General features: G+C 35.1%; 2 protein-coding genes across 2 annotated transcripts; both read right to left on the bottom strand.

The window, feature by feature from the left end:
• Positions 1-98: 98 nt before the first annotated feature.
• LOC116136122 (putative disease resistance protein RGA3) lies at positions 99-1,794 on the bottom strand. The gene is made up of 2 exons (XM_031421832.1): positions 222-1,794; positions 99-124 (listed from the first exon to the last, which is right to left on the bottom strand). Exons 1-2 carry the CDS (start codon positions 1,792-1,794, stop codon positions 99-101), a joined length of 1,599 nt encoding a protein of 532 aa, XP_031277692.1.
• A 2,961-nt stretch (positions 1,795-4,755) lies between these two features.
• On the bottom strand, positions 4,756-8,212 carry LOC116136243 (activating signal cointegrator 1 complex subunit 1-like). The gene is given in 13 exon segments (XM_031421977.1): positions 4,756-5,307; positions 5,423-5,460; positions 5,717-5,784; positions 5,945-5,977; positions 5,980-6,034; positions 6,192-6,257; positions 6,331-6,427; positions 6,575-6,927; positions 7,039-7,124; positions 7,242-7,280; positions 7,392-7,471; positions 7,549-7,591; positions 7,747-8,212. Coding segments are annotated over 8 exon segments (633 nt in total). The 5' UTR covers positions 6,664-6,927; positions 7,039-7,124; positions 7,242-7,280; positions 7,392-7,471; positions 7,549-7,591; positions 7,747-8,212; the 3' UTR covers positions 4,756-5,120.
• Positions 8,213-17,133: the final 8,921 nt, after the last annotated feature.

Genomic DNA, 17,133 nt, shown 5'->3' with positions numbered 1-17,133 from the left:
TTGATCAAAAAAATTTGTTGTGAACTTCAATGCCCTTAAACATGTTAATTCACATAACTTTGGAAAAACATCACTTGACAATGAATGGACATACTCAATCACAAGACTACGTAGACTTTTGACGCTACAAATGGACATGGGAAATGGAACCTCTTTATTAACCTTTAACATTAAATGACGAACATTTTTGTTAGAAGAGTTTATAAACGGATCATTATCACCGATATTGACTTCTATAGCAAGACATTCACCATCACTCAAAAATAGCGCAAAGTCATGCACTATATCATGCATCTTACAATCCTCTATAACATCTTCTAATTTTGAAAATTCTTGGAAGAAAGATCGTGTTGCTAAGTGGTGAAAATACTCTTTGCCTATCGTCTCTAACTTTGTATCTTTTTCTAACCCCAAATAACCTTGTGCCATCCATAAATTAATTAATATGTCTTTTCTTATATTGTAATCTTTTGGAAAGATAGCACAATAAGAGAAACATTTTCTTATTGAGGATGGCAAATCGTTATAACTCAACATCAAAGGGGATAGAAGACCACTTTCAATCTCCTCTAATTTCCACATCTCACTATATAAAACACGTTTCCATTCATCTCTACTCCTCTTAAACTGCAAGAGACTCCCGATGGTTTTTGTAGCAAGAGGTAACCCCTTGCACTTCTTAACAATTTCCCTACCAATTTCTTCTAATTTTTCACTCTCATGAGTAGGTCTGTCAGAAAGAGCTAGCCTCCTAAATAGTTCCCAATTCTCATCAAAGGACAATTCTTTAACGTTGATAATATCAATTGACTTCATAATATGTGCAACCGACTCTTTACGTGTGGTAATTAAAATTTTACTTCCATGGAGACCATTCTTCAAACAATGATAGAATGGTTCCCATTTTTTGTGATCTTCATTCCATACATCATCTAAAATAAGAAGAAATTTATTACCCACAATAGAGTTATGAATACGTTGAAGAAGAGATTGTAGATCTTCTACATTAGGAGTAGGAACTTTTAGAGCTTCAATGATCACTCTAGCGATCTTGAACTCATCAAAAGGATTTGATACACACACCCATATTATTGAATTAAAATGGCTCTTTACTTCATCATTATTGTAGACAAATTGAGCAAGAGTTGTTTTTCCAATTCCTCCCATCCCTACAAGTGAGATGGTTTGGAGGCTTTGTTCACTACTCTCACACAATATCTTGCGTACTAAATTATTCTTCTCAATATCTCTACCACATATATCAGATACATCAATAAAAGAAGTAGTTTGCATTGGCTGATAATTAGGTCTCTCATTAGTTGGAATGACATTAAGATTATAATCACCTTTTTCTTTTGCAATAGTATCTAACTTTCTATTTATCTCTGTTATCCTAACTGCAATGTCGCGACGTAAAACAACTTCTTTGAAGCCAAAGCAAGGAGAGGGAAAAAAACAACATACCTTCTTCTTAGGAGCAAGAACATTATGACCATAACCTCCCTCAATTTTGAGTTTCATGATTTCAGTGTTCCACTCATCCAACACATCTTCCACGTCATAGCATGCTTCTTTGAGCCGATTCAACCAAACTCTCACAGCTCTATTCTTCATTTGTTTTTGGTCTGCATCAAGTAGCACAGCTTGAATGGCTTGAAGATTGTGGGTAAGCTTGTCTACTTCTTCTTCAATATCCCCAACTAGCCTCACCTGTTCTCCTATGAAGCCAGAAATCTGTTGAGAAAGAATTGAAGCCAGCTGCTCCAAGGCAAACGAAACAATGGCTTCAGCCATAATCAGAGATGGTATTGAACAATAAAAGGTGACAAACTGAGTTATCAAATGTGTTTGTGTTGCGAAAATGCTACCGTTATTTCTTTGAAATGTTTATAATACATGTAAGCTAAGGAAAATTTCACTATCGGGCCAAGTGAAACCTTGCTTTGATGCTGGTTTAGGTATAAATAAAGCTTTTTTCCAAGCTATTCCCACTGTTTCCTTTCTGTTACATGAAGTTTCTTTAAAGCAAAATATATTCTGCCGCTTTTATAATTTGATTTCTTGTCTTACTTGTATTTCATAAAGCAAGATTCTGAAGCCTGAGTTGAAAGAAAGTAATTTGCAGAAAATTAAGAAAAGCAGATTCCTGAACAAATGAACAAAGAATTCGGTATGACAACACAATGCAAGTGTAGAAGACAAGTGATTGAACCAAAGCAAGATTCCAATAGCAAATTTTAAGGCAAGGAGTTAGTATTCTGTTACCTAATGAATACATGACTCAAAGATTAAGCTTTGCTTCAGCTTCAGCCTGAAATAGATTTTGTTTTCATGTAATTTTTCCAATTTCAACTGCGTTCACAAGAAACTTACATGCGTTAGCCTGAAACTTTTGGATGAAAATAAAAGAATTATCAGAATTCAGAGCAGATTCAACTAGGGCCGGTTGTTCAGTAACTTGATGATTGTTTCCATATAAAAAATTATATGTTTTTTATATAGGCCATCATACTCAATAATCAACTATTCAAGATTGATGCTGATTAATTTTCTTTCCCCACATTTTCCCGGCAACCAAATACATTCCAATGAATATATTAATGTAGCACATCATTAGAGAAGAATCAAGCATTTGACATTTTACAAACCTAATAAACTTTTGTCAAGATGATAATGTTACTAGATCATTATCAAAATATTACGGTTGAATCAATTCTTGACATAATATAGTAATATAGTACACCACAAGTAAAAGAATTCTTGCATTTTGCCAATTTTTTTTTATGATATTAGTTCATTTTGTGTTCATTTCATGAACATTGAGAATCACATGTTATGTCCCAATTCCATGTTTTCATGGCTACTACCTTACCACATGGAATTGCAAACTGGCTACGATTTCATTTCCTTAAACTAAAGTCTCACTGTTGAAGAAGCATTTCACATTTACCTAACTTTGGCTTTGCCTCTTCTCTTCTAAATGACCATAAACTAACAACTACAATCATATCAGCTTTGCTTTTTCTGGGTAATAAAATCTCTGAAATTAGGTAAGAAGTGTCTGTGCTAAAAGAGTGAAAGGTGTTTTTGATAACTGGTATGATTTAACATCACTGGTATGTTTTTGCTGCCATTCATTTTGTCTCCAGTCAAGAACAATGACATTTCTATTTTTTATAAATCAAAAAGCATCTACTAAGGTCCAAGTTCATCATGGTACTTCCATTGTTGAGCTTGAAAGTGACTGATCATAGCTTTTGCTGAAGGCATTTGTATTGGTTGGCAATATTTTGGAAAGAATATTAATTTTTATAATTGTAGTTTAATATAATTTAGTAGTGGTTGAATTTAGACATGTGAAACACAAGTTCACTTGTTAGAAAAGTCTAGTCTCGTCTGAGAGAAGAAAAATTCTCCCCAACTTTCCAGTTTCCCCTCATTTTTGTGGGGTTGAGCCGAAAGAGAGTTGAATATGAGCTCTCTAGGGTAAATAAACTCATTACTCCGATAATTTATCGGATCAATGCAACTTTTTTTTTGGTCGTGGCAATCAACTACAGCTAAACTCCATTAAAAAAACACCCATTGTTCTAAAAACCGGACTGGATCAGCCAATCGGACCGATTGGACTAGTGAATGACGCCCTCTCCGGTCTAGGTTATCATTTTTAACTATTTACAAAATCCCTAACTTGACGGTCGGTGAATGAGGGGTTACTAAGTGCCGTGGTCAGAGAGGTTTTGTAGAGTGGAGGGCGGTGGTTAAAGGGGTGGTATCAGATTGAATTTTGGACGTTGGAATTAGCTGGAGTTTGGTCGAAAAATCAACCCAATACATGAGTCATGACCGGCGAATGGGGGGCTACCAAGTGTCAAGGTTAGAGGGGTTTTGTAGAGTAGAGGCCGTTGGTTCAAGTGGTGGTGTCGGATTGAATTTTGGACATCGGAATCAACTGAAATTTGGTTGAAAAAATCACCACAATATTCAAGTAACGACTGGCAAACGAGAGGCTACCAAGTATCGGGGTTAGACGGGTTTTATAGAGCAAAGGTCGGTGGTTTAGGTAATGATGTCGGATTGAATTTTGAACGCCAAAATCAGCCAAAATTTTACTAGAAAAATCAACCAAATCGTGGCAATATATGCTAGTCACAACCAGCAAACAAGAGACTACCAAATTTTGGGGTTAGAAGAGTTTTATAGAGTGGAGGACAATGGTTTAGGTGATGGTGTCGGGTTGAATTTTGGTATAAAAAATCAAAACCCAAACAGATCGTAGAGGTGTATTTGCTAGATTGCAAACCTACGTGAACTGATGTGGAGTTTTCAAGAGTGTGTTTGTAAGATTTCAAACTTTCTAGATTATTGGAGACCGCCAATTTAACCGATCGGACTGATCAACCCAGGACCCAACCCCTTGGCCGGGTGACACCCTAGGTCGAGTTTCAGAACACTGGTTAGACCACCTCCTCAGGGAATATAAGGTTTGTCATCTACGTGCAAATATCCTCATTTTTAAGATCATTAGAAGTTAAAAACAGCACAAATCAAAAGAAGATCCTAATGTTTGACGTATTAGTCTAATGACGTTATGTTATTACTGTTATCATAATACGATCCTCTGAAGAAAAATGCAAAGATCTTGTAAACCATCGACATTGTTCTATAATCTACATCAATTCTGTAGGCAATGGGAAAATTCTCCTCTAAATTAGGTATGCAAGACTATGCAAGAAATAAAATGTACAAGCTTATACATTAATTTCAAGTCCACAATCAAATGTAACAACAAAGTACTTCAACAACCAGACGCAGCAATTTTCTGCAAAGCAAGAAATTGATTTCACCATGTAAGTTTAAAATCTATCCATTCCGTGCAATTTTCAACTGTTACAAGTATTTAGTTTTCTAATAGATACTCAAGATCATCAGTATCTAAGAACTTATAGCAGCAAATCTTATTTGGGGAACCTAAAAAAGAGGGAAAAATTAGAAATTTGGAAGCAAAAGCCGAAAATATGCTAGTAGGGTTCATCACAAGAGAACGATCTTATATAATACTAGTGGCCTGTGTTTTCTACTCAAAGGGAACTAAGTTGTTAATCTCCAACTTAAATGGATCAGTTTACTTTCGTGTTTTCAGGAAAAGGTATTGAAGCACAGCAATGATAATAGCCACTTTCATCAAATACAAATCTCTGTGAAAGATGAGCTTCGGGGATAATATACTCTCCCCATTCCTCAGATCCATATTGCTTGAAAATGCCTCGTGCATCAAACGAATCAGGCTTTCTTGTCCTACTCTTGCTGTACAATCCAGTTTAGTTTCATAAATCAGTCAGAATAGAGCTAAAGAAAATAAAGAAAAACCAAAGGGTTTATAAGCCAGGGAGTAACAAAGAGAAGCAAAAGAAACGGGCACCTTTTCCGATGCCTTGCATTCATCACAGTGGCATGCAACTGCAATTTGCGGAAACAACCAACTGTTAGTAATAATATTTTTTAGTGAAGATAAATGAACAACACAAATACACAGATAGTTAGGTAACATGGCTGTGTACTGGGCAACTAACAGAGTTCAAATTAAGCAGCAGATATCATTGTTGAAGTTTGAAAAAGAAAGAAATAAAATAAAATAGAAAAGAACAAGAACAAGAAGAGACTTAACAAAACATAAAATTACAAAAGCAAATACTTGAATGGTCCTATATTGTACCTTCAACTTCTGTGTAGCATCTTTCTCAAGCACAAGTCCAGCTTCATTAAATGCATCAATGATGACTTCTAAGAAGGTTCAGGAAATTCGAAAGACTCCACTGAATTAATAAATATGACAAAAAATTGATAAAACTAGACAATATTGTACTCTATTTTTCCACTGTGTTTCCAAGTGTAGCAGAAAAAGTAGAAGACAATGATATTGACAATTAAGAAATGACGATACGACATGCACAGAGAAGTCGACCATCATCACCATTTCTTCCACTGGAGCGTAGAGTACACGAGCTTTGGCCGAAGAACCTCTCATTAATTCCTGCACAGAGAAAGGTTGATCCCAAATAAGATATTATGCACTAAATTGACATTTAAACATTAGCAGACAACCTTCACCTGTCTATGTCCCGTCAGCTCAAAGATTCAAACTCAATAACAAAACCATAAGCTGTATTTGAACTTGAAAACAATTTTACCGGCCCCTTTAGTCTTACAAAGATGGGTCGATTATCCAAGGCATCCATCACTTTCAAGGAAATACTCTGACAGAAACATAAAGCATTATAACATCAAGAATGCTACTATCAACCAATAGCTATTTGAAAAGAAATCTACCTTCAAAACCTCAATAGCTGCGTTAACTCGGTCCTTGTTCAACAATTTCAACATCAGCACAGTTAAGTGAAAGGTTTTTGATTTAATAAACCTAAATCTGTTGACAACAATACAGCATTATTGTCAGAGTAAGAAAAAGGAGAATCAAAGACTATATAAAATGCCATGGTCCAATATGTTAGTTGCATGGTTCCAGTGTTGTCCTCTGGAGAAGATGCCCAAAGAAATGAACTTAGTCACTTACCCTGTAGAAACTTGGGGTAATATCCAACTGCTGAGGACTGAAGTCATGACATGTTGTAATTCTTCTTTTTCTTCCCCCATCCTTCTCATCCCGTAATTTGGAGAACTCAGACAGGTGAGACAAGTGAAGAATGAGCACTTGTTTCATCTGGTATATTGTATTTCCTTGATCCTTCACATGCACCAAAACAAAAATATGGCCAATCACATGGTTTCTCATTTCAGGTGCCAACATATCAGATACATATTCAATTTTTGGGGCAGTATCTGCATCACTCACATTTTTCAAATTTCCCCAAAAAAAGTAAACTCGTAAGAGAACTATAAATTCTCAGTATTAACCATACATCTGTCCTGCATTTTAAGAAGGAAAACAGTTTAACCAGTCACCCAACGTTGCTTTCAAATTGAACATCAAGATACCAAGAAAGAATAGAACTAGTGATTAGCCATAATTAATCTAACCAGTTTAATTTTTGGGGCACGAGACAAACCATTAGAGTCCTCAGTCCTGTCCTGTCTCCTTTTAACACCAGTCTTCTAGAACCCAACTGTTTGATGGTCATATTATCACCAAACATATAATAATATAAAACAGAGACCTTAAAAAGAAGGCAGACCAAAACCGAGACAGTTAAAAAAAAAAAAAGAGAAATGTTACAGCAAACCTTCCCGTTTCAGCTGCAGCTGGTATTCTCTCTTGTAAGCTACAAATCATTGAAGGCGATTTCAACAACTAATTTTACTTAACTATCAATTTCATTTGAAATGATACAAAACATTGATAATGATTGTGATAAAAAAAAAAACCAGCTTACTTTTGAAGAAAGCTCCATGCTTTAACAATAATAATTGAGTGATGAGCTGTGTCTAATGAATTCAAAGAATGAATCTACCCCTGTAATATTAACTCATGATTATTAGTATTGACATCTGAAGACATAGAAAGTATAAACAAATCAACCATTATATTACCTGGTTTCAGAATTGTCCTCTGGAGAAGGCAAAATCTAGTTTACTGAAACAATATGCTGCATTAACTAATTGTTTGAACTTAATTGAAAACTATCTTGACCATCAGAGAATTGAATACAAAGGAAATGGCATCCAAGGCTTTTAGAGGCAATTGCCAACAAATTTAACTGATTATCAATGAAATACACTATTACTTACAATCTCACTTCAAATGGTGAAGGATATGGTTGAGTTGAATCCTGACATGATTGGAACACAAGAAGCTCTAAATTCCATTGCATGAATGAAAGCTTGTCGTCAAGGGAAAGCCAAGGGTTGTAATTCTGCTCTTAGAGACTAATCCATGGTTAACCTTGTAGATGAATGTGCATATTCCATAGCCTGCGGACAAGGGCATCTTGTTTGATGGAACAAATGAATGACGGAGCTGACGAATGTTTTTTGTTGACGCAGAATCTGTTTAGAACACATTAGAGTTGTGTCCGAATTCCGCTAGAAGAGAAATAGAAATGGATTTTATCCATTGTGCAGGTTGTATCACAGGATATTCTTGGAGATAACAAGATTGATTTTGAGGGTTGACCAAGACCACGCTCTGCAATACAATTACAAATTGCACTCAGAGTTCCAATCCATGAAGATTTATTGTTTAATTCTCCTGCATCCTTTCAGTACCAGAAAAAAGAGGGGGTAACAGTGTGTCATCTTGCTTTAAAATTCAACCAATATGATACAAATTTTGACATTAAGAAGAAAATATTACTTACAGGATAAAAGTCGACAATAATGGAGAAAATTCTGAATAACTAATAAATCCTTTCGCTGGTCACAACTTCTTTTTAGCAACCTTGGCTAAAAAGCAATAATATCTGCATAGAACAATGCCTATTATCGATAAAAACTTAATTCTTCAAGACAGACAAGAGCAAGAAGGAAATAGAAACGTATAGAAGCTCACCAAGCAAATGTGGAAACAAAACATTAGGCACTTGTTTCATCGGAAATATTTTCTGTTTGTTGCAAGAAAAATCGGTTCTTCGTAGTTCTGTCTTCAGGTATATTTTATCTGCTGATAAGTAACAAAGCTGTATATTGTCAGCATAATTAGCATTAATAGCAAATCAATTCTGCATATAAAGAAAAAACAAACATGACCAGCCAATATTTTCTGTGACATAATTTTTGATTGGACATATGTAAATGAAGAAAGTATAGAGAGGACTTACCAAGGATAATAGCCAATTTGATCTTTGAAACAGATTCAGTTTGATTGCTTTTCTTAACTTCCAGAAACCATTCTCCATTTGTCATACTTGGTTCACTGCATCAAAACTAAAACACGCGTGCTGCATAATTGATCGGATCCATCCAACCTTAAGAGACAACCAATGGCGGAAATTTAACATTTAAAGCTTCAGAGTTCAGTTATGGAAAAGTTCTTTGTTTTAACTGCTTTGAATAGTCAGAAAACAGATTTTGCAAGACATTATCTCCAGAAAAATTGAAACAGCTTAGATGAAAAATCAAAACAGAGATCATACAGATAACAGAAATGAAAAGCATTACTGCAAATCCTCTTCTCTTCTCCAGTTGATCACATTCTGCTATTCTCTATCTTGTAGACCACAATGCATTATAGCCATTTTTGATAAATTTCTTTGCCCCAGTGAAAAAAATCCCAACCCTGAAACACTGATTCATGATTATTATCGTTGAAATCTTGAGTAATGCAAAATGGATAACTCAAAGACTATATAATCTGCCATTGACATATGATGCAGTGGCGACTACTTACCACATGGAATTGCAAACTGGTACATTTCAATCTTCAATTAAAGTCTCACTGTTGAGAAGCATTTCACATTTACCTAACTTGGTTTTGCCTCTTCTCTTCTAAATGACCATAAACTACTACAATCATATCACCTTTGCTTTTCTGGGTAATTAAATCTCTGAAATTAGGTGAGAAGTGTCTGTGCTAAAAGAGTGAAAGGTGTTTTTGATCACTGGTATGATTTAACATCATTGTTCCACATAGTTATCTGGGGTTGTTGCAAATAATTAATTGTTTTTGCTGCCATTCATTTTGTCTCCCAGAACAAGAACAATGACATTTCTATGTTTTATAAATCAGAAAGCAAGATGTATAACTGGACCAGTTTGTTTAATAATCTAAGGTCCAGGTTCATCATGGTACTTCCATTGCTGAGCTTGATACGTCCATTGTTGAGCTTGAGAGTGACTGATCATAGCTTTTGCTTAAGGCATTGGTTGGTTGGCAACATTTTGGAAATAATATTTATAACTGTAGTTTAATATAATTGTAGTGGTTGAATTTAGACATGTGAAACACAATTCACTTTGTTAAAAAAAGTTGTCTCATCTGAGAGAAGAAAATTCTCCCTAACTTTCCAGTTTCCTCTCATTTTTGTGGGGTTGAGCCGAAAGAGAGTTGAATATGAGCTCATATATGAGCTTTCTAGGGTAAATAAACTCATTACTCCGATAATTTAGACGGATCAATGCACCCTTTTTTTTTTTTTTTTTGGGTTGTCGCAATCAACTACAGCTAAAGCTCCATTAAAAAAAAATTTCAGGGTTGGACCAGTGTTCTAAAAAGTAGACTAGATTGGCCAATTGGAGAATCACAAAGCGATTGAGTCCTCTTCAGTCTAGGTTACCATTTTTAACTGTTCATAAAATCCCTAACTTGACCGCCGCTGGAATGAGGGTTACTAAGTATCAGGGTTAGAGGTTATAGAAGATAAAGGTCGGTGGTTGAAGGGGTGGTTAGATTGAATTAGATGTTGGAATTAGCTAGAGTTTAGTCGAAAAATCAACCATATGTGAGTCACGGTCGGCGATGGGGAGCTACCAAGTGTCAAGGTTAGAGAGATTTTGTAGAGTGGAGGCCATGATTCAAGTGGTGATGTGGATTGAATTTTGGACACCGGAATCAATTGAAATTGGCCAAAAAATCACACAATATTCGAGTCACGATCGGCAAACGAGGGGCTACAAGTGCTGGGGTTAGATGGGTTTTGTAGAGCAAGGCCGATGGTTAGGTGATGGTATCGGATGAATTTTGGACGCCAAAATCAACCGAAGTTTTGCCAAAAAAATCAATCAAATCGCGAAAGTATTGCTAGTCACAACTAGCAAACGAGAGGCTACAAGTTCTGGGGTTAGAAGAGTTTTATAGAGTAGAGAACGATGGTTTAGGTGATGGGTCGGGTAATTTTGGTCGGAAAAATCAAAACCTAAACAGATCGCAAGAGTGTATTTGCAAGATTGCAAACCTATAGAACTGATGTAGAGTTTTCAGGGGTGTGTTTGCAAGATTTCAAACTTTTGGATCACCAGAGACCGCCAGTTTAACTGATCGAACTAGTCAATCTGAGACCAACCCCTTGGCCAGGTGACACCCTAGGTCGAGTTTAAGAACACCGGTTAGACCACTCGTCGAGGAATATAAGGTTTGTCTCTAAGTGTCAATATCCTCATTTTTAAGATCATTAGAAGTCGAAAACAACTCAATCAAAAGAAGATCCTAATGTTTTACTTATTAGTCTATTGACGTTATGTTATTACTGTTATAATATGATCCTCTGAAGAAAAATGCAAAGATCTTGTAAACCATCGACACTGTTCTATAATCTATATCAATTCTCTAGGCAATGGGAAAATTCTCCTCTAATGGGATGCAAGACTATGAAAGAAATAAAATGTACAAGCTTATACATAATTTCAAGTTCACAATCTATGTAACAACAAAGTACTTCAACACCAGATGCAGCCAATTTTCGCAAAGCAAGAAATTGATTTCACCATGAAAGTTTAAAATCTATCCATTAACCATGCACTTTCAACTGTTACAAGTATTTACTTTACTAATAGATACTCAAGATCATCAGTATCTAAGAATTATAGCAGCAAAACTTATTTCGGGAACCTAAAAAAGAGGAAAAATTAGAAATTTGGCAGCAAAAGCCGAAAATACGCTAGTAGGCTTCATCACAAGAGAACGATCTTATATAACACTAGCGGCCAGTGTTTCTTCTCAAAGCGGAACTAAGTTGTTAATCTTCAACTAAATGGATCAGTTTGCTTTCGTGTTTTCAGGAAAAGGTATTGAAGCACAGCAATGATATAGCCACTTTCATCAAATACAAATCTCTGTGAAGATGAGCTTCGGGGATAATATACTCTCTCCATTCTCAGATCCATATTGCTTGAAAATCCTCGTGCATCAAATGAACAAGCTTTCTTGTCCTACTCTTGCTGTACAATCCAGTTTAGTTTCATACATCAGTCAGAATAAGAGCTAAGAAAATAAAGAAAAACCAAAGGGTTTATAAGCCATGGAATAACAAAGAGACAAAAAGAAACGGCACCTTTTCCGATGCCTTGCATTCATCACAGTGGCATGCAACTGCAATTTGCGGGAAACAACCAACTGTTAGTATAATATTTTTTAGTGAAGATAAATGAACAACACAAATACACAGATAGTTAGGTAACATGGCTGTGTACTGGGCAACTAACAGAGTTCAAATTAAGCAGCAGTATCATTGTTGAAGTTTGAAAAAGAAAGAAATAAATAAAATAGAAAAGAACAAGAACAAGAAGAGACTTAACAAACATAAAAAAATACAAAGCAAATACTTGAATGGTCCTATATTGTACCTTCAACTCTGTGTAGCATCTTTCTCAAGCACAAGTCCAGCTTCATTAAATGCATCAATGATGACTTCTAAGAAGGTTCAGGAATTCGAAAGACTCCACTGAATTAATAAATATGACAAAAAATTGATAAAACTAGACAATATGTACTCTATTTTTCCACTGTGTTTCCAAGTGTAGCAGAAAAAGTAGAGAGACAATGATATTGACAATTAGAAATGACGATACGACATGCAAGAGAAGTCGACCATCATCACCATTTCTTCCACTGGAGCGTAGAGTACACGAGCTTTGGCCGAAGAACCTCTCATTAATTCTGCACAGAGAAAGGTTGATCCCAAATAAGATATTATGCACTAAATTGACATTTAACATTGCAGACAACCTTCACTGTCTAGTCCCGTCAGCCAAAGATTCAAACTATAACAAAACCATAAGCTGTATTTGAACTTGAAAACAATTTTACCGGCCCCTTTAGTCTTACAAAGATGGGTCGATTATCCAAGGCATCCATCACTTTCAAGGAAATACTCTGACAGAAACATAAAGCATTATAACATCAAGAATGCTACTATCAACCAATAGCTATTTGAAAGAAATCTACCTTCAAAACCTCAATAGCGCGTTAACTCGGTCCTTGTTCAACAATTTCAACATCAGCACAGTTAAGTGAAATTTTTGATTTAATAACCTAAATCTGTTGACAACAATACAGCATTATTGTCAGAGTAAGAAAAGGAGAAATCAAAGACATATAAAATGCCATGGTCCAATATGTAGTGCATGGTTCCAGTGTTGTCCTCTGGAGAAGATGCCCAAAGAAATGAACTTAGTCACTTACCTGTAGAAACTTGGGGTAATATCCAACTGCTGAGGACTGAAGTCATGACAGTGTGTAATTCTCTTTTTTCTTCCCCCATCCTTCTCATCCCGTAATTTGGAGAACTCAGAACAGGTGAGACAAGTGAAGAATGAGCACTTGTTTCATCTGGTATATGTATTCCTTGATCCTTCACATGCACCAAAACAAAAATATGGCCAATCACATGGTTTTCATTCAGGTGCAACATATCGTATAATTCAATTTTTGGGCAGTATCTGCATCACTCACATTTTTCAAATTTCCCCAAAAAAAGTAAACTCGTAGAGAACTATAAATTCTCAGTAGTACCCAAATTAGAAATCAAAACCAGAAACATCAATTTAGGATTAGAAAATGCATGCATGCAAAAGAAGAAGAAGAAGGGAGGGAAAAGGTAAGTTTATTACTGTAAGCAATAGCAGAGCCAACGCCGGCAAAAACAAAGATCAAGGTGGAGATAAACTCAGCGAGATAGGCCTTGAAAGAGCCTAAACTGAAGGAATCATCAAATCTTCCAAAGGCAATCGCCATTACTGATTGAGAGAGAGAAGATGAAGATGGGAAAAGTTTGTAGAGGTAAGAGCACAAATGCCGCGGGCTATGTCACTTGTCACACACACACACACATATATATAGAGAGAGATATGCTACAAAGAGTAGTATTAAGAGAAGCTAATATTTTATTATATGGTTTTTAATATAAGGTGGTGTATAATAAATATGGTGACGAGGATCATAATGTATAGTTTTAATTTTAAGGGGCATGTACATTTCTTCTCTTTTATGGTATGCCCGCTTCATAAAGGAATTTAATCAAAACTCTTTATTTTTATGTAAAAAAAGATATCAAAATGTTCAATAATTAATTATACGATTTATAATGGGAGTTTATAGCAAGTTATTTATTTTTATTTTTTGATGTATATAACCATTTTTTTTTGTCATAATTTTTTTTACATTTTATTAATTTAATAATCAAATATAAATATTTAATTAAATCAAAAGATAATCATGATCCCGGAATATAAAGTTTATATAAAGAATTTTTTAGTGGAAAGTATTGGTAACTGGTAAGTTTATAAAGAGGGTTAGATACATGTTGGTCCCTGAGGTTTAGTTTAAAGAATTTTGAGTCTAGTGGAATCTAAAAGTAACACTTAAATATTTATCAATTGCCAACTATTATTATTTTTTTTAATTGAGGTGTTAGGGCTAGCTTACGAACATCTCGACTATTTTTTAAGGAAAGTTAGTCCCACAGCAACCCACTACTGTGACTCTCTAGATAAATCATGAGCAAATGTACTATTTTTGCGTCAAGTGGAGAATCGAACTTGAGACTGTAGGTTGAAGTCATGTACAATCCTCTTAGTTCGCCTTTACTGGTGGACTACCCATTGGTGGATAACTATTAAAATTTTACTTGTAAAAGTTTAAAATATCCATCAATAGAATTATAAAAAAAAAATGAAATGCTTTTTATGGAAAATTCTGTTGATTATAAGAAAATAAAAACTGATAAATAGAGGTCGTTTTTCAAACAGCTGCTATCTGATAAGGATCTAAGTGCTACTTTCAAATTCTATCTAATCTCACAAACATTGGACCAAATGTTAGCGACTAAATGGTATTTAACTCTATACGTATAAATAAGATAAAAAGGAATAAAGAGCAAGAATCCAAGTATATCCATCCGATCCAAGCAAAGTCCAATCAAGCTTTTCTAGCTGAAAGCTTAGCTGTCACAAGCATGCTTTAATGGAAATGTCTGGACGCTCATCAATGATAATTCCATGTGAGCAAAGTGGAGAGTGATGGGGTCATCTCTACTGTTGTTTTCTGAGGATGCCGACGACTAATTCTGGGCCACAAAAAGCACCGACCATCCTCACAGAATGGACTTTCTTTTTCAGGGTTTTCTTCAGATTTGAAATATGTGTGGATAAGATTGGTTTTGGAGTTATTTTAATGGAGATTTCAGGTACAATATTTTGAATTATTGAGGAGGTGGCCGGCTGATTTGAGATGATAACCAGGAATCTTGAGCAACTTTCTGGCTTGTTTGTTGGTTAATTGTGTCATTATTGATATGGGTTTGTTTTGTTTATTTCTTTTTATTGGTCTTTTATTCAATAAAAAGTGGTTTGGGTATCCACTATGTGATTCTTTTGTCCCTTTGAGACAGGATGAATATGGGGTAGGTCCAAATGAAATGACCATGAAGAGTTCAAATTTCAATGGTTTGGTCACACCACTCATATTTTTTCTTACTTTGTGGGGTTGCCAAGTTAGTTTAAATCAGGTTTATAATGCTCTTGAATCAACCAAAAAGAAAATGATCCTTTGGTGAATTGTTTTGAATACAATATAGTAATCACTAGATTTTTGGTGTGATGGTAAGACTTTAACCACTTGGTAGATTATACAGAGTTTTTGTGTCTAAGTCTCACAAAATGGCTAATAACTATATTTATAACTTACCTGATTTATTAGGTTTGTAAGATTTTTAATAGATTCTGAAGATTAATTAAGATGTGTGCAAACTAGTCTTAACATCTCGATTATTTAATATCTCGGTTATTGAAAAAAATAATAATAATATAGCACATCATGAGAGAAGAATCGAACATTTGTCATTTTACAAACATGATATAGTACACCACAAGTAAAAGAAATCTTGCATTTTGCCAATTTGTTTTTATTTTTTATTTTTTTTATTTGAATGATATTAGTTCATTTTGTGTTCATTTTATGAACATTGAGCATCACATGTTATGTCCCAATTCCATGTTTTCATGGCTACTACCTTACCACATGGAATTGCAAACTGGCTACCATTTCAATTCCTTCAATTAAAGTCTCACTGTTGAAGAAGCATTTCACATTTACCTAACTTTGGTTTTGCCTCTTCTCTTCTAAATGACCATAAACTAACTACAATCATATCACCTTTGCTTTTTCTGGGTAATTAAATCTCTGAAATTAGGTGAGAAGTGTCTGTGCTAAAAGAGTGAAAGGTGTTTTTGATCACTGGTATGATTTAACATCATTGTTCCACATTATGTTATCTGGGTTGTTGCAAATAATTCTAATTGTTTTTGCTGCCATTCATTTTGTCTCCAGTCAAGAACAAGAACAATGACATTTCTATGTTTTATAAATCAGAAAGCAAGATGTATAACTGGGACCAGTTTGTTTAATAATCTAAGGTCCAGGTTCATCATGGTACTTCCATTGCTGAGCTTGATACGTCCATTGTTGAGCTTGAGAGTGACTGATCATAGCTTTTGCTTAAGGCAATTGGGTTGGTTGGCAACATTTTGGAAATAATATTTATAACTGTAGTTTAATATAATTTCGTAGTGGTTGAATTTAGACATGTGAAACACAATTCACTTTGTTAGAAAGAAAAGTCTGGTCTCATCTGAGAGAAGAAAAATTCTCCCTAACTTTCCAGTTTCCTCTCATTTTTGTGGGGTTGAGCCGAAAGAGAGTTGAATATGAGCTCATATATGAGCTTTCTAGGGTAAATAAACTCATTACTCCGATAATTTAGCGGATCAATGCACCCTTTTTTTTTTTTTTTTTTTGGGTTGTCGCAATCAACTACAGCTAAAGCTCCATTAAAAAAAAAATTTCATGGGTTGGACCAGTGTTCTAAAAAGTAGACTAGATTGGCCAATTGGACGAATCACACAAGCGATTAGAGTCCTCTCTAGTCTAGGTTACCATTTTTAACTGTTCATAAAATCCCTAACTTGACCGCGCTGATGAATGAGGGGTTACTAAGTATCAGGGTTAGAGGAGGTTTATAGAATAAAGGTCGGTGGTTGAAGGGGTGGTGTCAGATTGAATTTTAGATGTTGGAATTAGCTAGAGTTTAGTCGAAAAATCAACCCAATATGTGAGTCACGGTCGGCGAATGGGGAGCTACCAAGTGTCAAGGTTAGAGAGATTTTGTAGAGTGGAGGCCATGATTCAAGTGGTGATGTTGGATTGAATTTTGGACACCGGAATCAATTGAAATTTGGCCAAAAAAA

Source organism: Pistacia vera, unplaced genomic scaffold, assembly GCF_008641045.1.
Source record: "Pistacia vera cultivar Batoury unplaced genomic scaffold, PisVer_v2 Contig31, whole genome shotgun sequence".
Lineage (NCBI taxonomy): Eukaryota > Viridiplantae > Streptophyta > Magnoliopsida > Sapindales > Anacardiaceae > Pistacia > Pistacia vera.
Note: the sequence above shows the minus strand (reverse complement) of the source record. Positions and strands in the feature narration are given on the sequence as shown.

Bases quoted from the DNA above. Each gene is read 5' to 3' on its own strand.
- LOC116136122 (XM_031421832.1), bottom strand. From the start codon at position 1,794: ATGGCTGAAGCCATTGTTTCGTTTGCCTTGGAGCAGCTGGCTTCAATT. The intron at 125-221 runs GTGATAATGATC...GTCCATTTGTAG, and splicing joins TGCTATAGAAGTCAATATCG to CGTCAAAAGTCTACGTAGTC.